Source organism: Pelobates fuscus, chromosome 2 (genome assembly GCF_036172605.1).
Source record: "Pelobates fuscus isolate aPelFus1 chromosome 2, aPelFus1.pri, whole genome shotgun sequence".
Taxonomy (NCBI): domain Eukaryota; kingdom Metazoa; phylum Chordata; class Amphibia; order Anura; family Pelobatidae; genus Pelobates; species Pelobates fuscus.
Window position 1 is genome coordinate 128,773,631 of NC_086318.1, and position 27,812 is coordinate 128,801,442.

The 27,812-nt window shown below is 41.0% G+C and overlaps 1 protein-coding gene across 1 annotated transcript in view; it reads left to right on the plus strand.

Moving 5' to 3' along the window:
• The window catches only part of NAALADL2 (N-acetylated alpha-linked acidic dipeptidase like 2), a 711,495-nt gene that overhangs the window by 475,271 nt on the left and 208,412 nt on the right, over nt 1–27,812 (plus strand). Inside the window, exon 10 of the mRNA XM_063442690.1 lies at nt 26,114–26,257. Within this exon, the coding sequence (XP_063298760.1) occupies nt 26,114–26,257 (144 nt within the window). The remainder of the gene's footprint in view (nt 1–26,113; nt 26,258–27,812) is intronic.

Consider the following 27,812-nt stretch of genomic DNA (forward strand, 5'->3'; position numbering starts at 1 on the left):
TCATTTAAAAAAATATATATATATATATATTTTTTTCTTTTTTATATACCCCCCGGTATAGACAAATTTCAGCCATATGTCAGTTCAGCTCAGCAGAATTTTGGCAACAAAAAGCAATTAGAAAAATGATTCATACACCAAAAGGGTGTTAAAATTTGCCAATCTGTGTACTGCAAAATACGTACCTAATGTTACATTATGTATAAATTTTGCAGTACATTGATAGGAGTATTGTCCCCAATTTGCTTCACAGATCAAATGTGAAAAAGTAATGGGGAGCAAAGTAGGATGAGCAATAAACACTCTCTCTGTCTATCTATCTAGATTTTGTTGTTTACTGCTTCTCCTCTTTCCTTTTATTGTGCACTGTCTCCGTGCCATCAATCATGTTTTATCCCATTGTTCATTTGTTCTGTTTTTTTCAGTCATTGCCATTCGGTCATTGTGTGTTTCGTCTGATTTGTTATTCGGCTATATTTCGGCTTGGAGTACCAGAATTTGAACAACCACCTGGTTAGGCCAAATTTAGATGACTTGCAGTTTAGAATGATATGATTCTCCATGCCTACAATGCAATAAAAACAGAGCTGTGCCCTTTCCATTTAGAAAGGACTGTTCTAGTTAGCTTGTTTTAACTGACAACAAGTATATATTCTTTGGCAAGTGGATTTAAATGAGAGATAAAATAAATATATTTATTTTGACTTTTAATAAGAGCAGATTTAAAGTATGCTGACTACTGGAACCATTCCTGTAAACAAACACAACTTTTTTTTTTTACTAAAGAAATCATCTGATATAAAAACCAATGTGTGATTATTTTGTCTTTGTGTAAAATCCTTCAAGGTATTGTATTCATCATATTACCATGTGATTTTCGCAAAGCATACATCTGTAACTATTGTTGCAGCCTTGGGCATTACGGTAGATGGAAAAGTCTCATTATTGCTAATGAGTTTAATGTGGGCAATTTCCCATGTGTTGTGTTGGAAAACAATATACTCAAGTTCTTTCCTGTCTACAAGTGTTATATCTTTTGAAAATGTGAAATCATCTCTTAAATGCAAGTACTTTTATAGTGCTTTTTAGTAAACAAAAGGGCGCTATACATTGTAATGTTTGCACTCAAATAAGCTCACCATTTCAGATAAGTAACAGCAAACCATTCATCCCTACTACAGATGGTATTCTTATTGTGTGAGATCCTTATAACAGAATTACATATTTTGGCTGAAAGGAATAGTAAATAGCAAAAATGAAAACACTTATTTTAAAATGATTTGGATTTCTGGCCGTAATGTTGCTGCCATAGCTTTGGTAAGTTAAGAAGCTCTGATTTTGTTTCCCCCAGGTATGTTTCAAGTTAGATCGCCATGTGGTTTGACAGCCTCTTGAGGTTGAACAAGTCTTAAGGTGTGATGTTCTGGCTAATTTAATAATAATTGACATAGTTTTATGGCTTAGTCAGTTTGCATCTAAGCAGTATGTGAACCAGTGAACCATATTTGCAGGACATTTTAATTGTATCACATATTGAAAGACCAGTAATGTGTTTCTCTTTTCTCTCTCTCTCTTTTTTTTTGTAAATATAATAACAATACCATATGAGAATAACACATGATCAATGATGCAAATATAGTTTATAGAATTGAAAAGATCAGGTTAGTTCATTAGACATAGAAAAAATATAAAGAAATGCAGAAATATCAAGAATATAAAAAATATACTTTGTGTGTCTGCAGGGATGCAGCTAGGTGTTGAACATGGGATTTTATCTTTAGACTAATTTGCTGAAAACCATTGTAAAACTTGGTACATGGATTAATTTTCCTCTCACCTGAAGAGCAATCATTTCTAGCCGCCAATAGTCTATACTGGTGCTTGATCTAATTACAGAATCTTTCAGCATGCAGCTGACCTGCATGCCTAATTCAGTCACAACCATTCTTAGATAAGTACAGATGAAAATGCCAAGTTTATGTCACAACAAGATACCTTGACAGGATTCATGTTTATCTGTGTTTTGACCCTTACTTGGTATGCTGGATTACACTCGACCTCTGCTTGTCTGCGTGTTGATCTTGCTGACCTTGCATTTAGTTTTTATACTTGTCCGTGCATCCTGTTTCTAAACAGCCCTTGAAGAAAATTAGCTCCATTCAACAGAGTTTATTTCCAGGCTGTAAGAATATGTGTACATGTAGGATATAGGATTATTATTAATATTTATAAAGTGCCTACAAATTCTGTGGCACTGTACAATTGGTGGACTAACAGACATGTATTTGCAACAAGACAAGCTGGATGCACAGGAACAGAGGCTGTTGAGGGCCCTGCTCAAATGAGCTTACATTCTAGAGGGAATGTGGTAAAGTAGCACAAGAGGTAAGGGTAGGATGTATTTCATGTACATGAAAAAAGTAGTTTGCTAGAATAATTTACAGTGAAGGGTTAGTTTTTTAGATGAGGATAGAAAGCTGGATGGCTTACCAAGGCACATGAAGGCAAAACGATTAAACGTTTAATTAATATGCTTTCCTAAAGAAGTGGGTTTTTAATGAATTTTGTGAATGAACGGAGACTTGGGTCAAAGTCTAATGGAGCTGGGAAGGGAGTTCCACAGGGATGATGCAGCCCTAGAGAAGTCTTGGAGGCGGTCGTCAGAGGTGCGAGTATGAACAGAGAATAGACACAGATCTTCAACATAGCTTAGGGACCTGGATTAGACATACTTGTGTATCAGTGAGGATACGTAGGTAGGAGCAGCATTGTGCAGCGTTTTGTAAGCAAGCATAATACCTCTCCTGACCTCTTGCCCCACCAAATACCCTCTTCTTACCTTCCTCTCTCACTTTGTCCAATCTCTTCCCCTTAGTCTGGTCCTATCCCTAATGCATTTTCTTCAACCTCTATTTGTCTACTGACATGTTCCCATCTTCCTTAAAACATGCAATTTGTATATACTCCTAACAAAGCCATCTCTTGACCCTACCTCTCCTTCTAAATACCATTCCATATCACTACTCCCCTTCACTTCTACACTTCTTGAGCAAGTTGAATTTACCCCTCCAGCTCACATTCTCAATACTAACTCTCTACTTGACCATTTTCAATCTGGTTTCCACTCCCTGCATTCAACTGTAACTGCCATTACTAAAGTAAATAGTGGCATAATCACTGCTAAATCTAAAGGTCACTTTCTTTCTAATTCTCCTCAACCTCTCTGCTTACTTTGATACTGTTCATGGCTCTCTTCTTCTTTAAACCCTCCACAATCTTGGACTCTGTGACATTGCACTTTGTGGTTTTCATCCTATCTTTCTGAATGCTCATTTAGTGATCTTTCTTGGGTTCCACCTTTTCCCATTGACCGTCTCAGTTCTTGGTCATCTTTTATTCTCCATCCTCTACTGCCTCGGTGACCTTATTAACTCCTTTGTATTTCATTTATAACTATATGCTGGAGATACTCATATTCACAAACTGCCTCTCTTCCATTTCTGTTTTCTAAAACTTTATCTTTTTAAAACCGAATTCCTCCTTTTCCCCCCTTAAAAAACCTCTCCCCCATCAATTTATTTGCAAGTCAATGGGACACCTATCGGCTTCCTGTATTATTAATTTCTCTTTACTTAAAGAAGTGAAACCCTTATGTTCCCTCTGCAAACAACCTTCTCGTAACATCTAGTCATATCCACATTGCCAACTCTCATCTGCAAGATTTTTCAAGGCTTGCCAAGTTCGAAGTTGGAATTCACTGCCATCAGACTCTCCATGAGAATAAGTCACTCTTTAGGAATGCTTTCCATCTTCCTGGGTGACGCTTCTCTCATTTCAATAACCTTGTCAGTTCCCTCCCCTTCATAGCCCATCTCACTCTCTCGCCTGCCCCTGTTCGGTTCTTCCATATGCCACTTTTACCAGCTTATTTTGATAAAGGCATCTTATCCATCAATCCCTACTCCCTCTGACATGCTCTTATGTCTCTTGTGTGCCTTTACCTCTTTCTCATAGATTGTTAGCTCATTTGAGCAGGGTATTCTTCACCTCTTGTTTCTGTTATATTCCTTATGCAAATTATATGTTGTAAAATATCCCCATTTTATAATTGAAAAGCACTGCAGAAGATGTCGGTGCTTTATAAATGCTAATACTACTACTAATAACCCTACCCTTCTAAATCAAAATAAGGCATCACCTTCTTCTATGGTTTAAAATGCCATGGCACCCTGTGATAGTTATTAAAGATGACCTTTCAGAACAAGTAACTTAAAAAGACACGGACAACAGCAATGTTCAATCAAACTTTTTATTTTTCATTATTCATTGAATAACTAATCTTCTGCCTTTATGTAATTAGCAGGTGTTTAGATTATTATATTTTTAATTACTGCTGAACAATAGAAAGTATAGGCCAATACATGCTGGGCAGCTTATTTCTAATGTATTATTTAATACACAAAGTATTCTTTCTTACTTTAAAGAGAAATACATAATTGGAATATGAGAGTCTGAGACTGCAATGACATGCTGGGATTCTGGATTGTATCAAAGAAATGCCACACATTTAAGGTGTGCAAAGAAAAAAGTGAATAAGTGTACGGAGCATTGGGTCTCATTAAGCAACTAGGATAGGAAGCATGCATTATGCAACAATAAAAAAAATACTGCTTTGCATTGATCTTAGATGCAAGAGAATCATTAACTAGCATAATAAAACATGGCATAGGGCATGTTAATGTTTGCTTAGTTAAAACAGGCAAACAACCTATCCCCCACATCGCCCAATAAACCAAATCATTCTCTTAATAAATAAGAATATACATAGCAATAGCATAATCTGTCACATCAGAAAATTGACCTCACTAAATGTATTTCCAATATTATAAGCATTGCTTGTAACTAAATATATTTTATGAAAAAGAAAAAAAAAAACAGACAGCGTCTCTGTTTTTATAATGACTAATTTATAGTTTAAAATATGTACACTAGATCCCACTACAATTAGAAAAAATAAGAATTTCAAATTACTTCTACATAGACAATACAATGTAATCAGGAATATACAAACAATACAAACGCTTAAAGTGCAGTGCTCAAATATAATGAAAACTTACCCTTTGAGGTATAGTAGCTCACATAAGGATTCCTTAAATCCTCTGATAAAAAAAAAACTGTATAAAAATGTAACTACAATGATAAAACAACAAGGCCCACACATGGAGTAGTAAGGTGTTATACTTGGAGATAAAAAAAAAATTGAATATTCCTAAAATAAAGAAGAGATTATCTAATGTATGTTTAAAATTCTGGTGATGTAGGTCTTCTGGTATTCTGAAATGTACATGTAAAAAAAATGATGGAGAGACTGTATATAAATGTAGCAAACTGTTTTTTGTTTACACTTACAAAATAAAAGATAATAAAAATCCTATTAACAGATCTCTGATAAAGTGCAGGTGTAAAGATGAACTGGATCCCTTTTATCCTTAAAATTGAGATGTTGGCATGGACATAAAAAACTGTGTATATGTAGGTCTCACCCTACGGGTTTTGTCTCCCAGGAGACTTCATCAGGGGTATTTCTGACATGCCTGTCCACTAGTGATGTACCGAACTGTTCGCTGGCGAATAGTTCCCGGCGAACATAGCGTGTTCGCATTCGCCACGGCAGGCGAACACATGCGCGGTTCGATCTGCCCCCTATTCGTCATCATTGAGTAAACTTTGACCCTGTGCCTCATGGTCAGCAGACACATTCCAGCAAATTAGCAGCAGACCCTCCCTTCCAGACCTTCCCACCTCCTGTACAGCATCCATTTTAGATTCATTCTGAAGCTGCATTCTTAGATAGAGGAGGGAAAGTGTAGCTGCTGCTCATTTGATAGGGACATTGATAGCTAGGCTAGGGTATTCAGTGTCCACTACAGTCCTGAAGGACTCATCTGATCTCTGCTGTAAGGACAGCACCCCAAAAAGCCCTTTTTAGGGCTATAGAATATCAGTCTGCTTTTTTTTTTTCTGTGTAATGTAATTGCAGTTGCCTGCCTGCCAGCTTCTGTGTCAGGCTCACAGTGGATACTGTGCCCACTTGCCCAGTGCCACCACTCATATCTGGTGTCACAATAGCTTAAGCTTGCATTTAAAAACAAACATTTTTTTTCACTGTAATAGATTGAATAGCAGTTAGTTGTCTGCAAGCGTCTGGGTGTCAGGCCTTCAGCGTGTATTCTGCCAACCTCTGCAAGTGCACTTTGCCACTCATTTCTGGTGTCACTATAGCGTGTCTTTAAAAAGAAAAAAAGTTTTTCACTGTAAGCTAATAGCAGTTAGTTGTCTGCAAGCGTCTGGGTGTCAGGCCTTCAGCGTGTACTCTGCCAACCTCTGCAAGTGCACTTTGCCACTCATATCTGGTGTCACTATAGCGTGCCTTTAAAAGAAAAAAAGTTTTTCACTGTAAGCTAATAGCAGTCAGTGTCCTTAAAGCGGGTGTAAGGCCTTCAGCGTGTACTCTGCCAACCTCTGCCAGTGTACTTTGCCACTCATATCTGGTGTCACAATAGCGTGCCTTTAAAAAGAAAAAAAGTTTTTCAACGTAAGCTAATAGCAGTCAGTGTCCTTAAAGCGGGTGTCAGGCCATCAGCGTGTACCCTGCCAACCTCTGCAAGTGCACTTTGCCACTCATATCTGGTGTCTCTATAGCGTGCCTTTAAAAAGAAAAAAAGTTTTTCACTGTAAGCTAATAGCAGTTAGTTGTCAGCAAGCGTCTGGGTGTCAGGCCTTCAGCGTGTACTCTGCCAACCTCTGCCAGTGTACTTTGACACTCATATCTGGTGTCTCTATAGTGTGCCTTTAAAAAGAAAAAAGTTTTTTCACTGTAAGCTAATAGCAGTCAGTGTCCTTAAAGCGGGTGTCAGGCCTTCAGCTGGTGTCACTATAGCGTGCATTTAAAACCAAAAAACATTTTCCACTGCTATATATTGAATAGCAGATAGTTGTTTTCAAGCCGGTGTCAGGCCTACAGCGTGTACTCTGCCAACCTCTGCCAGTGCACATTGCCACTCATATCTGGTCTCACAGTAGCTTGCACGCATAGTACCACTAATCCAAAAAAATAAATGACAGGCAGAGGCAGGCCACCCCGCAGGGGCCATCGTGGTCATGGTGCTGTGATTCCCTTTTTCCCTAGAATAATGCCCAGTTTTCAGAGGCCACGTACCCTGAACTCGAAAAGTTCTGAGGACATAGTTGACTTGCTAACACAGGACACACAATCTTCTACAGCTTCCGCTCGGAACCTTGACGCACCATCCTCCTCCAGCTTAGCTTCGGGCACCTCTCAAGATACCACTCACCCGCCTGCCGCGACCACCAACACTAGCACCACAGCTGCTTCACTTGGTATGTCAGAGGAGTTATTTACACATCCGTTTGAAGAAATGAGTGATGCGCAACCATTATTGCCAGATGATGTAGATAACAGGGATATGTCTCAGGCTGGCAGCATTACACACATGGACGTACGGTGTGATGATGATGATGTTGTACCCGCTGCTGCTTCCTTTGCTGAGTTGTCAGATATAAGTGAAGCGGTTGATGATGATGATGCATCCATGGATGTCACGTGGGTGCCCGCTCGGCAAGAAGAAGAACAGGGCAAAAGATCAGATGGGGAGACAGAGAGGAGGAGGAGGAGACGAATTGGAAGCAGGGGGAGGTCGTCGCAAGGAGCTAGTGGCACAGTCAGACAGCATGCATCGTCACTCGGGGTCAGCCCGACAGCACGCCAATCAACGCATGCTGTGTCCACCACCAGAATTCCGTCATTGCAGAGCTCAGCAGTGTGGCATTTTTTTGTGTGTCTGCCTCTGACAACAGCGATGCCATTTGCAACCTGTGCCAAAAGAAATTTAGTCGTGGGAAGTCCAACACCCACCTAGGTACAACTGCTTTGCGTAGGCACATGATCGCACATCACAAACGCCTATGGAATCAACACATGAGTACAAGTAGCACACAAACTCAAAGCCGCCATCCTCCTCCAGGTCCAGCATCTTCAGCCACATCAACCACTGCTGTCCTCCTTGCCCCCTCTCAACCATCCGCCACTCCGTCTCTCGCCTTGAGCAGTTCCCGCTCATCTGCCCACAGTCAGGTGTCTGTCAAGGACATGTTTGAGCGTAAGAAGCCAATGTCAGAAAGTCACCCCCTTGCCCAGCGTCTGACAGCTGGCTTGTCTGAACTATTAGCCCGCCAGCTTTTACCATACAAGCTGGTGGAGTCTGAGGCGTAGCTATTGGGACACCGCAGTGGAAGGTAACCAGACGAAATTTCTTTGCACAAAAGGCAATCCCCAAACTGTACTCGATTGTGCAAAAGGAAGTAATGGCATGTCTGGCACACAGTGTTGGGGCAATGGTCCATCTGACCACTGATACCTTGTCTGCAAAGCATGGTTAGGGCAGGTATATCACCTACACTGCGCATTGGGTAAACCTGCTGACGGCTGCCAAGCATGGAATGCGTGGCTCTGCAGAGTTTTTGGTGACACCGCCACGACTTGCAGGCAGGCCTGCTGCCACCTCCTCTATTCCTCCTACTCCATCCTCTTCCATAACCTCCTCAGCTGAGTCCTCTTCTGCTGCTGCGTCTTGCTCCACATCAACGGCACCCCCCCGAGCTCCCCAGGTACTATTCCACATCCCGGATACGGCAGCGTCACGCCGTCTTGGGTTTGACTTGCTTGAAAGCAGAGAGTCACACCGAACCAGCACTCCTGTCTGCCCTGAACGCACAGGTGGATCAGTGGCTGACTCCGCACCAACTGGAGATCGGCAAAGTGGTTTGTGACAACGTAAGGAATTTGTTGGCGGCATTGAATTTGGGCAAGTTGACACATGTGCTGTGCATGGCACATGTGTGTAATCTGATCGTACAATGCTTTGTGCCTAAGTACCCAGGCTTACAGGACGTCCTGAAGCAGGCCAGGATCGGCTTGGGGATGTCCGGAGGAGTACTCACAGATCACTGTTCAAGGTCTGTTCATCTAGATAACTCGTCAGCATTGCCATTTTGCTTCCCAGGGCGATAGTGAATTGTAAAGTCAAAAGGCTGTAGCGTCAAACTCCAGCGCAACAGCCTGGCATTGTCTCCTGACACCCTGTTCAGCCACACCAACGGGTTGTGATCTGTGAGTAAGGTAAACGGTTTTCCATACAAGTAAGGTTGCAGCTTTTTGAGGGCCCACACCACCGCCAGGCACTCCTTTTCAATGGCAGTGTATCTACTTCCCTGGGCAAAAGTTTCCGGCTTAGATAAGCCCCAGGTTGCTCGCCGCCATCTGCTCTGACTTGGCTCAGTACTGCTCCCAATCCAAACATAGAAGCGTCTGTATGGACGAGAAAGCGTTTAGTTGGATCAGGAGCAGAAAGTACAGGTGATTTAATGAGTGCCGTCTTGAGCTGTTGGAAGGCCTGTTCACTCTGGGGCCCATACTACTATTTTGATGGGGTTTTTTCATGTTAGATCCGTGAGAGGTTTAGCTAGGGTGCTGTAATTAGCTACGGATTTCCTGTAGTTCCCTGCGGTACCCAGGAATGCGAGGACCTGGGTTTTAGTGTGGGGGGTTGGCCACTTGGCGACTGCCTCTATTTTAGCAGGTTCTGGTTTCTGTAGCAGGCTCCCGACTCTGTGCCCTAAGTATTGAACTTCTGCCATTCCTATATGGCACTTACTGGGCTTTAGGGTCAGTCCGGCCTCCCTAATCCGGTCTAGTACGGCTCCTAGGTGGGTCAGGTGTTCCGGCCAGGAGCAGCTAAAAATTGCTATATCATCCAAGTAGGCGCAGGCATACTCCTGAAACCCATCCAGTAGCCGATCTACCATCCTCTGAAAGTTAGCCGGGGCATTCTTCATCCCGAATGGCATGACTTTAAACTGATAAAGGTCAAACAGGGTGACAAATGCCGACTTGTGGATGGCGTCCTCGGCTAATGGAATTTGCCAGTACCCCTTGCACAGATCTATTGTGGTGAGGTACTGGCCTCTGGCCATTTTGTCTAGGAGCTCGTCTATCCGGGGCATAGGGTAGGCGTCTGAGGTTGTTTTATCGTTTAGCCTCTGGTAGTCTACACAGAAATGGGTCGTGCCGCTGCATCATTTCCTCAATTTCTTTCCGCAACTTTTCAACTTTGTGAGTGGTTAACGGAATGTACCCAGGTAGGTTGGAAAACGTGGCCCCCTTGTCCTGGATTAGTCTTTGGACCTGGGTTCGCTCCTGGGGGTCTAACCGTTCTCCTAACTGTACTTCTCCCAGGTCTCCGCTCTGGCCCTCTTGGTCTAGAAGATCTGGGAGTGGCAAATTATCATAATCTTCAGTGGCAGGTGCACAGATTGCGGTTACCTCTTCCGTGTGCTTGTGGTATGGCTTGAGCATGTTCACATGGAGCATGCGCTTGCCCCCCGTGCCTGTGACCGCACCGATCACAAAGGTGGTATCACAAACCTGCTCTACCACCTTGTATGGGCCCTGCCAGGAAGCCTGCAGCTTGTCCTTGTGGACAGTGTCAATCCATATCTGCCAAGTGACCCTATGTAGGGAGAACAGTCCCTATTCTGCTCTGTGTCAGTGTGTCTCAGGGTCCCTGAGGACAGGTGTCAATCCATATCTGCCAAGTGACCCTATGTAGGGGGAACAGTCCCTATTCTGCTCTGTGTCAGTGTATATCAGGGATCCTTAGGATAGGTGTCAATCCATATCTGCCAAGTGACCCTATGTAGGGGGAACAGTCCCTATTCTGCTCTGTGTCAGTGTGTATCAGGGTCCCTGAGGACAGGTGTCAATCCAAATCTGCCAAGTGACCCTATATAGGGGGAACAGTCCCTATTCTGCTCTGTGTCAGTGTGTATCAGGGTCCCTGAGGACAGGTGTCAATCCATATCTGCCAAGTGACCCTATGTAGGGGGAACAGTCCCTATTCTGCTCTGTGTCAGTGTATATCAGGGATCCTTAGGATAGGTGTCAATCCATATCTGCCAAGTGACCCTATGTAGGGGGAACAGTCCCTATTCTGCTCTGTGTCAGTGTGTATCAGGGTCCCTGAGGACAGGTGTCAATCCAAATCTGCCAAGTGACCCTATATAGGGGGAACAGTCCCTATTCTGCTCTGTGTCAGTGTGTATCAGGGTCCCTGAGGACAGGTGTCAATCCATATCTGCCAAGTGACCCTATGTAGGGGGAACAGTCCCTATTCTGCTCTGTGTCAGTGTGTATCAGGTGTCAATCCATATCTTCCAAGTGACCCTATGTAGGAGGAACAGTCCCTATTCTGCTCTGTGTCAGTGTGTATCAGGGTCCCTGAGGACAGGTGTCAATCCATATCTGCCAAGTGACCCTATGTAGGGGAAAAAGTCCCTATTCTGCTCTGTGTCAGTGTGTATCAGGGTCTCTGAGGACAGGTGTCAATCCATATGTTGAGGTGTCAATATGTCAGGTGTCAATCCATATCCATTGTGATTTAGGAATGTTACGTGATTTCTGCCCTTTATGGATTAAAACCAGACTCTGCATCAACTGTGTAATTTTCCATGGGAGTTTTGCCATGGATCCCCCTCCGGCATACCACAGTCTAGGTGTTAGTTCCCTTGAAACAACTTTTCCATCACTTTTGTGGCCAGAAAGAGTCCCTGTGGGTTTTAAAATTTGCCTGCCCATTGAAGTCAATGGTGGTTCGACCGGTTTGCCGGTTCGCGAATGTTTGCGGAAGTTCGCGTCGGCCGTTCGCGAACCGAAAATGTTGTGTTCGCGACATCACTACTATCCACACATAAATTACATGTAGTGCAAAAGGTCCCTTACACATATAATAGAGTCCACCTAAGAAGTGTTGTCAGCCAACCCGTAGTCACCCCTGCAGCTTAATTGTAAAAATTTGTGCCGATATTGCAAAGTGCACATTGGATGTCGGAAGTGGAACGTGCGTTACAATATTGCAATCATGTCTGTATTCTTCTTCCGGGTATGTGCATGTGTACCATCCGTCCTCCAAGTTGGCGGGAGATGGCATAGAAGGGTCTCCTAGTGTGCATGTGTGTGCCCTCGATCTCTCTGTAGGCATCTTATGTGCAATGGAACGCAAGTGCGCTCCAAATATTGGTGAAAAATTATGCATCTAAAAAAAGAATAGAAGATGAATAAGTAACAATTCTAATGACCTTTTGAAATATGTATGAAAATATATATTTTTTAAAAACACACCAGATATACCTAGCATGTAATATTATTAAGATTGAAAAATATGACTTTCAGTATATTAAATAATAATTCATTAATTAACATCAATACATCTACACAAGCATAGCAAACTATACAGAGATAATATTATGTAATATATATATATATATATATATATATATATATATTTAAGATTTAATAATACTGCTGCCAAAATATCTTGCACAAACATTTTAATTCAAACCATATAGTAACTCTTAATTCATATCAATCACACATACAATAAATTTGATTAATAGATGAGGAACAAAGCACAAATATGATTGCACTTTGCTTCAGAAATTTGACAGTTTCCAGTAAGCACACCCTGTCAACCCTTACCCCTTTATCACCTCCTGTGGGCATGTTGGGTGACACCCTGTCTACCCTTACCCCTACATCACCTCCTGTAGGCATGTTGGGTGATATGTGTTGTGTGTTCTCCATGCTGCTCCAGGATCTCCTCAGGGTGACAAAGCCCTGGAGAATCCAGTTCAGCAAGCATGGAAGCAGCATGGAGGTTTGCAAGTTAACTGGACAAACTTACATAGCGTCCCACCCACATAGGAAGGTGTGGACACCCAATTACCCAGAGGAGCCTTCCACTTATATAGGCCCTTAGATCCCTCCTCATGGGAGGGCTCCCATTCCCTCTTCCCTATTTAAGCACAGACCACATAGGGTCTGTGCTCAGTTGTTTTGTTGTTCCCCTGGAGTAAAGAGCCAGCTCGTGACTGAAGTGAGTTGATTATCCTCACCTGTGGATTCCCTGAATAAACTATTTTTTGCCTAAATTCTGTCTTGAGTCTTGGTAACCCCTGCAGTGCTGTTTAAACCTTGAGCAAACCCTGCAGTGCTGTTTCTACTTTGGTTAACCACTGAAACGCTGTCCCATCTTTGATCTATCTCCTGCAATTCAACTAGAGCATTTCTTAATTTGCCAAGTGTTGGAACTCTGGTAAAATACTTTTTTTTTTCTTAAATACCTTTATTTCTTAAGAAGGAATTGCTTTGTTGACTGTTTATACATGCTTTGAGACTTGCATCACCTTTTAATTTAGTGACTGTGCCCGTATAAATCTCTGCATACTGAGCCCATTCACCCCAAACCCGTGACAGTTCATGGTTCCTTCAACTCAGTAAATACATAAAGATGGCACAGACATCTCATGCAGGAGATGGCTCCCAGCCAAGTCCCTCAATCTCTGACACTTCCGTGGAAATGGGTGATCTACCCATACTTCTATAACACTTACCAACCAAAAGCAGGGATTATCAACCTGCTGGGGAATCTAGAGCATAATATTGGTGAAAAACTGATAATGCTGACCTACAGCAACTGGGTGGTACACTGTGTGCTTTCTTTAAAGGTCTCCCTTGAATCTGATATTATGATATGGCTTAACCCTTAAATATCAGAGGTGTGCTACTCACATTTCTTTGCAATATGCTGGTCATATATCCTACAGTTAACTGGCTAAACTAATGAAATAAACATGTTATTTTCTTATTTTGAAAACAATGTTAATATTTAATGAGTCCAGTATATCATTCATGACGTAGGGTATCAAGAAATAGGGATGGAGGCAGATTTTATTTAACTTTCTTCTAGTAGTAAAATATACTACATCTATATTCTAATGCATTCATAAATATAGCAGCATAGTCTTAATCAAGGACTAACATACATAGTGCAACCACTTCCCTATATACCTAAAAACATCTACTATTAACTAACCCACCACTGGACCACCAACTCCCTGTATGCCCGATTCGGGGCTTGCACGGGTTCTGCCGACGTCATCACGTCCATGCATGTTTTTAGGTATAAAGGGCCTGACAAGCACCGGGCAAATACCTTTACAGCAACATGGAGATATTTTTTCATATATATATATATATATATATATATATATATATTCTACATATATTTAACTGTTAATTTTACATAATTATTTGGTTGTCAGGCAGGTCCCTCAAATTATAATTAATAAAATCAAAGCAGACAGTCCAGAGAATTTAATTGGCAAGCCCTATATTTAAGACTGCTAACAAAAAAAAGTGGGAAAAACACCTAGTATATGTATATAAAATCAAGAAACCACCTGGAAATGTAGACCAGGATAAGTAGATCAATTGGAGATCTATAATAGTAATAATAAGCACAACATGGCGTAATATAGTTATGTCAAAATAGAAATATGTGGTGTTGGTAGAAAACTCACAAACAAAAATGTATTATTGTCATTATTTTTATGTTTGTATTGTTGATTATCATTTTGGAGAAGAATAAATATGTCGGTGTTAAGTACAGTTAGTTCATCTGTTGCCAATTTGGCTACATTATAACCCTTCTCTGTATATAGTTTTTTTTATAATATTTGCTGGTGGGGTGAAAAGCCTAAATCATCACATGTTTGTGAGTTTTCTACCAACACCACATATTTCTATTTTGTCATAACTATATTAGGCCATATTGTGTTTATTATTACTATTATAGATCTCCATGTGATCTACTTATCCTGGTTTACATTTCCAGGTGGTTTCTTTATTTTATATATGTATACTAGGTGTTTTTCCCACTTTTTATTGTGCTTATACTTATTAGGTGTTTGTGAGGTACACCTGGGAACACTTTTAGTTTTTTTTTTTTTTTTTTCAATATATAGTATTTATTGGTTTTATAAAAAGATGACATATGATAACAAAATTTACACATACAATACATGGTGATACAATGTTACAATGTTGCCGCTATATAGGCTTACATGGTGATATAAATCATACAAAGTAGTGCGTAGTATTATATAGTCAAGTGTAGTAGATACATGGTATGGATCTAAGCTTAGAAATAGTAATAATATTAAGACGACTGCTGCAATAATGTTAAACAATGTTGAACAATGTTACTGGATATCGTATCCGACTGTTACATTCGATTTTGTGGTAGGAAATTGTTAAATGTTTTATTATAGGCATTATATGAGAGCATAATATTTTCAATACACATACAGCTTGCAATAATTGTGTTTGTTGTTACTTTAGTGGAGTAGAGACAATGTGATATAACATACTAGCGAGATTTCTGGGCAGTGCTATAACAGCGTTACACACATCTAAACGGTTATTAGAGTATATGTACCCGGTGTTGTGTTATTGTCAGACATTTGTAGAGATTGGAACACTTTTAGTTTTTACGTATTATATTGTTCACTTTAGTGTATATACCTTCTTTGTTTTTCACTATAAGACTGGACATACCCCATTTTGAATACCCTGTTTGTCTACTTTTTCAAATGGTAGGTCATGTTGGGGTTAATTTTCATTTCTGGACTGCCATACCGTCTCAAGGCAACATAGCCAATCTGGCAAATAGCAATTTGCAAAAAACAGAAATTTTCAAATCTTATGTTTGACCCTGTAACTTTCCAAACTACCATACAATCTGTACTTGAGGGGTACTGTTGTACTCGTGAGACATTACTCTACACAAATATAAGTGTTTCAGAGCAGTAAAATGTATAATACTGATATCATCTGTGAAATAGCAGTTTATTTGTGAAAAATGCAAAAAAAGCAAAAACAAATATAAATACTAATTTTGGCCAGGGTTTGTAACAAAGTGGCTACTAAAAAAGACTGGACATATACCCAATTTTGAATACCGTGGGTTATCTACTTTTACAAAAGGCATGCCATGATGGAGTGAATTTTCATTCCTGGGCTACCATACAGTCTCAAAGGCAACAAAGGCCCAGCAAACCCATCTGGCAAATTTCAATGTGCAAACATGGAAAAGGGGAAAGCCCAACATTTGATCCCTGTAAGTTTCTAAAAAAAAAACATAAAACCTGTACATGGGTGGTACTGTGGTACTCATGAGACATTTCTGAATATAAATATGTGCATTTTATTTCAGTAAAATCCAACAGTATTATGACATTCACAGTTAAAATGGCATGCAGAACTTTGGCATGCAGAATTTTATTTTATTATGTTTTATATATAAATATTTGATATGAAATAAAAGCCCTTTTTCTCCTGAACAAAATTATATATAATTAGTGTGTGTGAAAAAGGTGAATTATTGCTAAACCACACATAACGCAAATTCCAGGTTTCGTTTACGTTTTGTTTTGCTCGCAACCTATTCAATTGGCTCAGTCGTAAAGGGGTTAATGAAGCAGTTTTGGTTTATAGATTATGCCCCTCCAGTCTCATTGCTCAATTCTCTGTCATTTAGGAGTTAAATCACTTTGTTTATGCAACTAAGTGCACCTCTCTGCATGTGACTTACACAGCCTTCCTAAAAACTTCCTGTAAACAGTCATCTTATGTTTACACTTCTTTGTAAATTCTATTTAATTTAGAATGTATTATCTCCTGTTCTGTTAATAGCTTGCTAGACCCTGCAAGCTTAAAGTGCAATTCACAGAGCAGGAGATAAAAACATTTAAAGTAAGTTAACACCTGATTGAAAATATAACCATTTTCTTTTCATGCAGGCTGTGTCAGTCACAGCCAGGGGAGATGTGTCTAGGGCTGCATAAACAGAAACAAAAGTGGTTTAACTTCTACATGGCAGTGAATGGTCCAGTGAAACTTTAAGGGCATAATGTATACACCAAAACTGATTCATTAAACTAATGTTGCTTTGATGACTATAGTGTTTCTTTAAGGTGATCTATTATAAGTTATAGAAAACATGTTTTAGAATTGTTTACTTGAAAATTAATATATACATACATAAAATATACTATACCAATTAAGGCTACAGAAACAACTTTTCATTGAATTAAATTACATTTTACAGTAAGATATTGCTTTCTCAGTATTAACAGCAAACTGAAAAGTCTTTCAACACTAATTAATTTATTTGTCCTGTTTTATGCTGAGGGCTATTGTGCCGAAAAACAGAAAATGCAAGTGCAACTAGTAATCTGAGAGGTCAGGTTGTACTGTCACAATGAATTAAGAATGAAATGTTAATTTACATCTCTTTCTTCTGTTTGATCTTGAAATTACAAATAAAAATATGGCTACTACTGAAATAGCTGCAAACCATCAGAAAAGTGTGTGAGGTAAATGTATGCAGACAGACTCTGGTTAACTTAAAATGCTTAAGCCTATGACATGAATAATGTGTATGCATTAGGATATTATTTATACTATCAAAGACTCAAAAAACTCTGATCTAGAGGGTTTTTCGAAAATAAAATGTTAGACATGATTATTTATTTTTCATTTTTTAGAGTTGATACCAAAGATATGATGGATGGATACATTGAAATGAAATATTTTAGTAACCTATAGATTACCTTCAAAATGAGGATCTTTAACATTCTAGTACCAACTCTTTAATCTACTATACATTTCCCTATATTTATTATAAAATAAGAACTAGATAAATGTCAGCATAATTTGTTTAGTTTAATTTAAGCACTTAATCAGAGAAATGTGTTGCTTACCAATGTCCGCAATGTGCAAAAATTGTATTCATGCAAGCTATTAGAAGTAATTACACCATGTATTTATTCAGTGACAAAATATTCCATTATTCCATGCAGCATTTCCTTGCCTTGGGCATTTTTCCAATCAGTACTCTAAATGCAACCTTACTGTAACCTACATTTTTGTTATTTATATTTCTGCTCATGTATACAATACACTGCCTCAGAAGATAGGAGAGAATAGCTAAGACACACGTGTTTCATCAATGGCTGGATCATGCTTTAGTGCATGTTTGGAAAATTCTACACAACACATTTTTACTGTGGGACATTTGACCTGAATGTTAACATAATGTTCTTATAGTTGATAAAACATGGTTTAAGTAAACTGTTCCAAATGCTGTATGAAAGCAATTTACAGTATCCCATGAAATAAATAATTGATTTAGACCAAGTGTAGAATCATTTGACATGAACCAAAGAGGTTCAAAAATGGATTAGGAATAATTTTGAACACCTTATAAGCTAAAACTGAGTTAACACATGAATAGAAGAAAAATATCTGTGTATATTAATATTTTCATTATATTAAATAAATAGAAGAAAGGGTGGTGGAGGGGGGCTGACTGTCAAGCCAGACAGACGCAACCTGTGTGAGCTCCTGCACTCAATCTATTATTAGTTAAAATAACTAGATTGCACTTTGATAATCCTAGCTGCCCATAATGGACTGCTGGACTTATTGGGGTGATACCTACGTGTGTTCTGATGTCTTCGTGTGTCCATGCCAACGGAGTGCTGTGAGCTTGCTCGGTGGCCTAGTGCATCTGGGAGAGTGGACAAGTGGCCCGATCTCTGCCTCAGACCTGAGCTGCCAGCGGGTACCCCTTCCCCCCACCTTGGACCAGTGGGGATGATCCCAGTCTACTCTCTGGAGGCTCCCTTACTCTGCTTAGGGCATGTGGCATAATTTAAATAAGCGACAGGCATCCAGGGACATAAATATGGCGGAGGCCACGTGTTCCCCTGATCCCTGTGGAGGTACTTACGATATCCTGCAACACCTAAACAGGCTTTTCAAGCCCATCTGGGCACAGCTGAATGTGCACATGGTACCCGAGATGCCGAGTGATCTGACTTGCGTTAGGAATCCACAGAGTGATGCAGTACAGATGGAGGTTGACCCCTTTCATGCTTGGGTATGAGTGGCATGTCGACCGGAACCCATGGTGGGACCAGAAGTATATGCAGTGAGATTACACCACAAGTCATGCTGGGAATTGGGACTGCTGCTGTCCATACCGGATTTGCCCAACTGCCTCATGGCTATCACAGTACCAGTACCCGAGTGGGCATTTGGGCCTACTACAGGTGCACCAGTGGTGGGACTGTGTTCAACACCTACAGGGATTTGGCTGACCTCATGACTGGGTCCGGGAATATCTACCTATTTCTGGCATGGTATCTTAGCAGTACTTCTGCCGATCTCCCTTTTCAAGCAGTCATTCTGTCTTTATATACTAATGTACAACCATCTTCAGCCTGTTAGGGGGGCGGGGGGGGGGGCACCTAAATGTTTTCACTAGGCTACTTGCTATCTTTTACAGTCAGTCATTGTTTTTCCTTTCCAACTTACTCTCAGTGCATATCACCTGCTGCCTTAACCCCTTAAGGACCGGCCTGTTTTTGCGATGTTTGTACGTTAAGGACCAGAGCAGGTTTAACTCTTTTGTGGTGTTTGTGTTTAGCTGAAATTTTCCGCTCTCTCATTTACGGCTCCCATACAAGTTATATATTGTTTTTTTCAGGACAAAAGGGGCTTTCTTTACATACCATTATTTGTATCATGTCATATATTGTATTTAAAAAAAATAATAAAATATGGTGAAAATTTTTTAAAAAAAACATGTTTTTGGACTTTTACTTGAAAAATCTTTTACTTATCTACAAAAGCTAATGAAAAAAAACTGCTAAATAGATTCAAAATTTTGTCCCGAGTTTAAAAACGCCCAGTGTTTACATGCTTTATTGCTTTTTTTTGCAAGTTATAGGCCTATTAATACAAGTAGGAAATTGCTGTTTCAATATATATATATTTTAAATGTATCAATAGTGACCTTGTAACACCGTTATCTGTCATAAATCCCCGAAAAACACCTAACATGTACATATTTTTTTAAAGTAGACAACCCAGGGTATTCAAAATTGGGTATGTCCAGTTTTTTTTAGTAGCCACCTAGTCACAAACACTGGCCAAAGTTAGCATTTATATTTGTTTGTGTGTTAAAAAATGCAAGAAACGCTAACTTTGGCCGGTGTTTGTGACTAAGTGGCTACTAAAAAAGGCTGAACATACCCCATTTGCAATACCTTGGGTTGTCTTCTTTTGCAAATGGTATGCCATCATGGGGCTAATTCTCATTCCTTGGCTACCATACGCTCTCAAAGGCAACCTAACCAATCCGACAAATTTCAATAAAAAAAAGTAAAATCAAGCCTTATATTTGACCCTGTAACTTTCACAAACACTATAAAACCTCTACATGTGGGGTACTGTTATACTCAGGAGACTTCGCTGAACACAAATATTAGTGTATCAGAACAGTAAAATGTATCACAGCAATAATATCCTCAGTGAAAGTGCTGTTTGTGTGTGAAAAATGCAAAAAACTTCAGTTTCACTGACAATATCATCGCTGTGATATGTTTTACTGTTTTGAAACACTAATATTTGTGTTCAGCGAAGTCTCCCGAGTAAAACAGTACCCCCATGTACAGGTTTTAGGGTGTCATAGAAAGTTATAGGGTTAAACACAGTGCTAGCAAATTAAATTATCTGGACTTTCGGCCTGGGTTGGCAGGCAGGTCCCTCAAATTGCAATCATTAAAATTACTTAATTAGGTAAAAATATTACATAAATACACATGTAGAATTTTAATATATATACATATTTATATATTTGACGTCTACGTGTATATTTATGAAATTATTTATGTAATTATGTATATGGACATATGTATATTTCGTATTGGTTTTATTTATTTATTTATACATATATATATATATATATATATATATATATATCATTACATTCTAAGTGTATTTTGATATATATATATATATATATATATATATATATATATATCAAAATACTGTTAGAATAAAATTGCATATATAAATATTTTTTTTATAATTATTACAAATTATTTTTATTTTTTGTTATTTATTTTTATTAACATATTATTTGTATTTTATAATAATATATATACCATATATATAGCAATTATATATTGTATATATTCGTGTGTAATTTAAATATAAGTGTATTTTTATATTAATATACGTATATATAAATATAAAAATACACTTAATATGACATTATATATATGATACATATACATATATTATATATAGATATAATACATGTATATATATCATATATATATATACACATATTATTATTATTTTTTTACACTGATTTTACACTGTTTTTTTTACTTAATTTTTTTGATTTTTCACTTGCAGGGAGACTGCCTGTCAGCACAGACAGTCCCCCTGCAGGCAGATACACAGACACCTATTGCGGTCATGTGATCGAGTGATCACATGGCCGTGGGGTCCTGATCTGCCGAGGGGGGACTGCCCGGGCAGACAGGCAACCCCCCTGGACCGGGTGGAGCACTGATCGCCGCCGTGGGACCGACGGCGATCAGGTAAGTAGCCCCAGACCGTTATGACGGTTCAGGACCGTCAGCGGTCCAAACGCACGTTTTACCGCTGACGGTCCTGAACCGTCAGCGGTCCTGAAGGGGTTAATATTTTTACTCTGCACTGTTATTCTTGACTTTCCCTTTAAAAGAAAATGTGCAGGTTCTTATGTACACTTAATCTGATACGTGATGTTACCAAAAGTGACGGCTTATCAATGTTTCTTTCTGTCATCGTCGATATTATTTGCTCAACAAAAAGAAAGACTAATTTTAAAAAAGAATAAATAGAAAGAAAGAAAGACAACTGCTAAAATGGGAGAAAGGCAAGAGTTTAAGAGTAAAATAAAAAATTATTACAAAGAATCCTGTACAGTATTTCAGGGCAATTCAACAAAAGACCTTCCTATTAACCCAAAGTTAACACTACAAGAAATGACCAGCATATATTAACTGCTCACTTCCTTCTCGCTACTAACATAAAAAGATACCCCACAATGGCCTTAATTTAATAAGCTTACGAAATAATTTATCTACAAAAATACCTGTGACTTCTGTAGATCTATTTTTTCATGGTATTGAATCATTTGACGCCAGATGCGGTTTAGGTGCTTGTCTATGCCGCTATTACATCTAACCTTGACTACTGCAATTCGTTTCTCAGTGGTCTTACATGTTTTTTCCATCTGTCCCTGTTACAGTCTATAATGAAAGTGAAGTGAAGTGCCTGCACCACCCATGCCTCCCTCTCTGTCAGTCCTTACAGTGGCTCTTCCTGTAAGATATAGGACTCGGGGGCGTGGTCTGACAGCCGACCGAGATGGCCGCCTAAAGTCAGAGCTCCGCACCAGAGGCTCACTAAAGCTGCACTGTAACCTGCTATAACCCGACACAGCAAAGATACCTATCGATTACGGACCTCCTGAAGCTGCCGGGAACATATTAACGCGGATGTCAAACCGCAAACACGCCAAGAAAGGCATCAAGGAAGCTCCCTCAGTGGCGGACATGCTAACATAACAACGACCGCCACCACGTGGCATCATGGCGGACACCAACCCCGGCAATACAACCGCAATGGCCCCAGCCAAAGGCACCTGCACAGCCCCAGAGGCCTCCTCCGGCGCAATCCTCCAATCCCTGGCGGAGGTGAAGGGGTATTTGGCGGCAGAAATTAAATGCACGGCGGAGGAAGTTAAGGCGGAGATAGCCGCCATCGGGGCCCGCACTACGGCAACGGAGCACAGGGTGGCAAGAATAGCCACTGCACAAAATGACACCACCAAACTCACCAACACCCTCTGGCATAAAATCAATTTTGGAAGCAACTAACAAGCAGGAAGCCCCACCAAGCTCCACCACAGCCCCAACAAGCTCCACTACAGCTAAGCGAAGCAGTCCTCATTAAAATCCACCAATGCAAAAGGCGTCGAAGACAGGACCGGAGGCACAAACAGAAATGCAGAGCCTGCCCCATGTCAAGCACTCGCCTCCACCTTAAGCCACCACAATCCCGCACCGGATGTGAAGCACCAGCGGGACAGATCCGACCACCCGACAAAACAAGCTTCCACCACCTCAAGCCGCGAACCCGGCACTCAGCCAGAGACTTGCCTTTGTTGTTCCAGGTATCAGGGACTCCCAGGGTCTGCACCTGGCGCCCAGAAGGGATCAGATGAGCACAAGCAGTAAACAGCAGCCTACCAAGCATGTCCCACTATAGCCGATCCTCCACACCATGCCTTTGATCACATGAACTGCTCTCTGCACATTAACTAATCGTAAAGTAGCAAGCGTTTAAACATGTCATTATTTCACCTCCTAAAGAGTTTATTGTCGTAGTTCCTTACATGCCTTTACCTTAACTGTTCATGTTTTATGTTATTCACTTGTCTCATCTCATGGGGCGACTCACACTTGATTTATAACTAGTGGTGGAGCTGCTGATATAAATACACAGTTGATAACGTGCAACAGAGGCGGCTCTAGACTTTATGAGGCCTTAGGAGAAACTCAAACATGAGGCCCCACTAACAAAAAAGTGTCACATATACACATTGATGCACAGTTTACCTGTGTATGTGCCTGAGAGTGTGTCTGACAGAGAGTATCCATGTGTGTGAGAATGTATGTCTCTGTGAGCATGTTTGCGTTTTTGTCTGAGACTGAAGTGTGTTGTGTGTATGGCGGGTGATGGTGTGAGGGGGGTGATGGTGAGAGGGAAAGGGGGGTGATGGTGAGAGGGAGAGCGGGGTGATGGTGAGAGTGAGCGGGGGTGATGTGAGAAGGAGGGGGGGGGTGATGTGAGAGTGAAGGGGGTTGATGTGAGAGTGAGGGGGGTTGATGTGAGAAGGAGGGGGGTTGATGGTGAGGGTGGTGAGGGGGTGAGGCTGAGGGTGGTGGGGGGGGTGAGGCTGAGGGGGTGAGGCTGAGGGGGTGGGGGTGAGGCTGAGGGTGGTGAGGGGTGAGTCTTAGGGGGTGGGGGTGATGCTAAGGATGGTTAGGGGGTGATGCTGCGGGTGGTTGGGGTGGGGGGGTGATGCTGAGGGTGGTGAGGGAGGGTGGTGAGGGAGGGTGATGCTGAGGGTGGTGGGGTGGTGGGGAGGGTGGTGAGGCTGAGGGTGGTAGGGAGGCTGAGAGTGGTGAGGCTGAGGGTGGTGGGGAGGGTGGTGAGGCTGAGGGTGGTAGGGAGGGTGAGGAGGCTGAGGGTGGTAGGGAGGGTGATAAGGCTGAGGGTGGTGGGGAGGGTGGTGAGGCTGAGGGTGGTGGGGAGGGTGGTGAGGCTGGCTGACGGTGGTAGGGAGGGTGATGAGGCTGAGGGTGGTGGGGAGGGTGGTAGGGAGGCTGAGTGTGGTGGTGGGTGAGAGAGCCTACCTTTAGTCCCTGGTAGTCCAGTGGGCTCCCTGGTAGTCCACTGGGCTCCCTGGTGGTCCGGTGGCCACTGCTCCCGGTCTGCAGTTTCGTAGAGCTGCAGTCCATGTAATCTCGCGAGACCATCAGAGTGTTGCCGTGGTAACCCGCGGCAACGCTCTGATTGGCCAGTTTTCGCGAGACACATGGTCTGCAGCTCTGCCGGGCAGCCAGGAGGGGCCTCGCACCCGGCGGCATACCGGGCAAGCTGCCGGGCCCCCTCCGGTTGTCAGGTCCTCGGTCAGTGACCGAGGACCTAACACAGTCTGCCCACAGGTGGTTTAGGCGGCCGCGAGGCCCCAGCCAGCGCGAGGCCTTAGGCGGCTGCCTAAACCGCCTAATTAGAGAGCCACCTCTGACGTGCAAGCTACACCCTAAACATGACAGCCATCTTTCACAACAATGTACTGCTATATACTCATACCCTCGGTGCAACTAGCCATGATATACGCACGTTCAGCCTAGCATGCTCAAATATAACACACTTCTGTCTAAAAAAAAAAAAAGAAAAAGAATGCAGCTTCAGAATTAATCTAAATTGTATGCTGTCTACGAGGTGGGAAGGTCTGGGAGGGAGGGTCTACTGCTGATTGGCTGGAATGTGTCTGCTGACTGTGAGGTACAGGGTCAAAGTTTACTCAATGTTGACGAATAGGGGGCGGACCGAACATCGCATATGTTCGCCATCCGTGGCGAACACGAACACGAACACGCTATGTTCGCCTAGAACTATTCGCCAGCGAACCGTTCGGGACATCACTATTTACGGAGAACTTCACAGTGATGTCCATTTTATTTTAATCACTATTTAGTAGATATACCCCAATGATAACATGCATGTATGTATTTATACATTTTGGCATGAGGGGTATATCTAAAAAAAAAAAAAGCTTGCAAAGATGCATCCTTTGCAAGGCCTCCCCTTTTTTTTCCCAGCACAGACTTTCGGTTTGTGGATGGGAAATGACCTATCAGGGGCTTCTAATTGAGAAGCTTCTGACTATCAGCCTTTCATTTTTAGGAAATAGTATGAATCAAGGAGACTGGGCATCCCCTTAGTATATGGCTGAGTTCTGGGCTTGTAGATTGGGACCTACACTGTTCTGTTTGGCATCTGTGACAAACTATAGTAAAATTACAATATTTACCAGTGACATTTTATTCCATTCAAAGTTGAATTTGGTAATGTTTTGATCTCATGTGTTCTTTAACAAGCCTAACGTTTCAAGATTATGCATGAATATTTAACAAGTGAAAACCGCTTCATGTGACAAATCAATAGCATGCAAAAATCAAGAAGGGCACTCAATTGCCATAGTAAAGTTTCAGCAAAAATATGCTGTGTTTAAAAGCCATGTAATCTGTAATAAACATATGTTTAAATATCATTTAGCTCATTTAGCACAGCACCACTTTACTATCTCAAAAATGTGCATTAAATAATATTACCATTGTGATAGACAATGGCATGCTTGGTGCAGGTAGCCCAGCTCTCTCATACTAATGTTGCTGTCCAGATAAGAATGAATTGATATTGAAAACATTTAAATTCATCTTTATCATGGAGGCTGAAAAAGGGGATGGTTTATGGGGTCCAAGAAAGACACCCATAGACTAATGGTAGAATAGTACTCATCATAGAACTGCACTGTTTATTGGACATAGAGTTTGCATTTGGCTTTACAATGGAGAATGGGTGCTCCACTGTTCAGATACCCGATGGATACACACATACCTATACATCAATGATCTAATATATATATATTTTTTTCAGATGCAGGTGACTTGTCCGAAGAAGGATCTTTGCCCTGGGTCCAATGTAAGTTCTGTACAAATGCCCGGAGATGCAAACGTCTTCATCAATAGCATTGGGATTCCAGCAGTGCAGTTTTCTGTAGAAGAATACAAACTATCAGAGGTATTTTTTTTATTCTCTGTTTATGGAGCAATTCAAACATAACACACTGTTGTGGTGTAACAGACATAAGAAGAATGACTGATTTATTGATATTAAAAAAGGCTTAGAAAACATGTAAAAACAAACCACCAATTTATAGGTATAAATTGTAGAAAAAGAAATAATGCATATACCACTGAAAGTTGTTGTCTTTTGGATAGGATATTGGAACACAAGGCTTGTTCATATCAAAGGACTCCTTATCTAAGAGGGAATCAAGACATATGGCAAATGAGAGAATTAGTTTATACTGAAACCAGACTTCCAGGCCACGTATTGTGACTTGACTTCGTACACCTCACAGAGTAGCTCTGCTGGGGTACCAGCTTCAAAGAGGAATTTAGATTGTAAGCTCTGACCTCCCATACAATCAAATTAACCCCTTTTTGGAATTGACAATAACACCTCTACCAGGCAGCCAGTTCATATATGTACGAACATAACTTTAATTTTACTTAACCGATCTGAGTGCTTTTTGGATATGTTGTGCGTTCAGATCGGGGCTATTTGGGAATAAAATTTCTGTGGGGTTCCGATACTGTTTTTATGTATTTTTGTGATACGTAAAAATTGTATGTAAGTTTTCCTATTTGAGAGATAATTGGATTAGCTTAATTGGAGCTCAATTATCTCTCAAACACAATGGTTTGTGGGAAGGAAACCCCTGTGTATTATAAACCCCATGCTAGGGGCACTGCATAAGAAGCCGAGTGGGGCCAAATAAAGTTCAGATTGCTGCTTTTACCCAATACGATTGGTTGCGTCCATTTTATTGGGGAAACTCTACACAAAGGGAATACTTTCACTAAATTCAGCACATCTGGAATTAGGACTAGTGGAGGATTTAAGGAATAACAGCAATAGACTCACAAACCCGTGACAGTATGAAACACTATAAACCATATGATCCATATAACAAACCAGTTGAAGGAAGTCCTTCACCATTCTATCAGTGCATATGGAATAAGACATGATTTATTGCATAAGAATATTTTTTTTCCTTATGCTACATTGTATCATTATAAAAATACAAAATATTTCTGGAACTTTTTACCTTGTCATTTGAAAATGATAAGTAGCACAGAGCTAGAACTTCATGCAGGCTAATGTCAGTTCTGTACACCTTTCATTGAAAAGACTGGCAGTCATTGGCTGAGAGCAATCACTTGACATTCTCAGCTAATTAAAGGATCACTATAGTGTCAGGAAAACAAAGCTATTTTCCTGACACTATAGTGCCCTGAGGGTGCCCCCACTATCAGGGTGCCCCTCCCGTGGCACTGAAGGTTAAAACCCCTTCAGCAGCTTACCTTATTCCAGTGCTGGGCTCCCTCGGCGCTGATGACCTCTCCTCCCCCTCAACGTCAGCTCCCTCTACCGATGTCAGCGGAGCCGAATGCGCATGCACGGCAAGTGCCGCGCATGCACGGCAAGTGCCGCGCACGCATCCAAGCTGTCAATAGGAAAGCATTTTTCAATGCTATCCAATGAACACTCTGCGCGATGGAGTCATAAT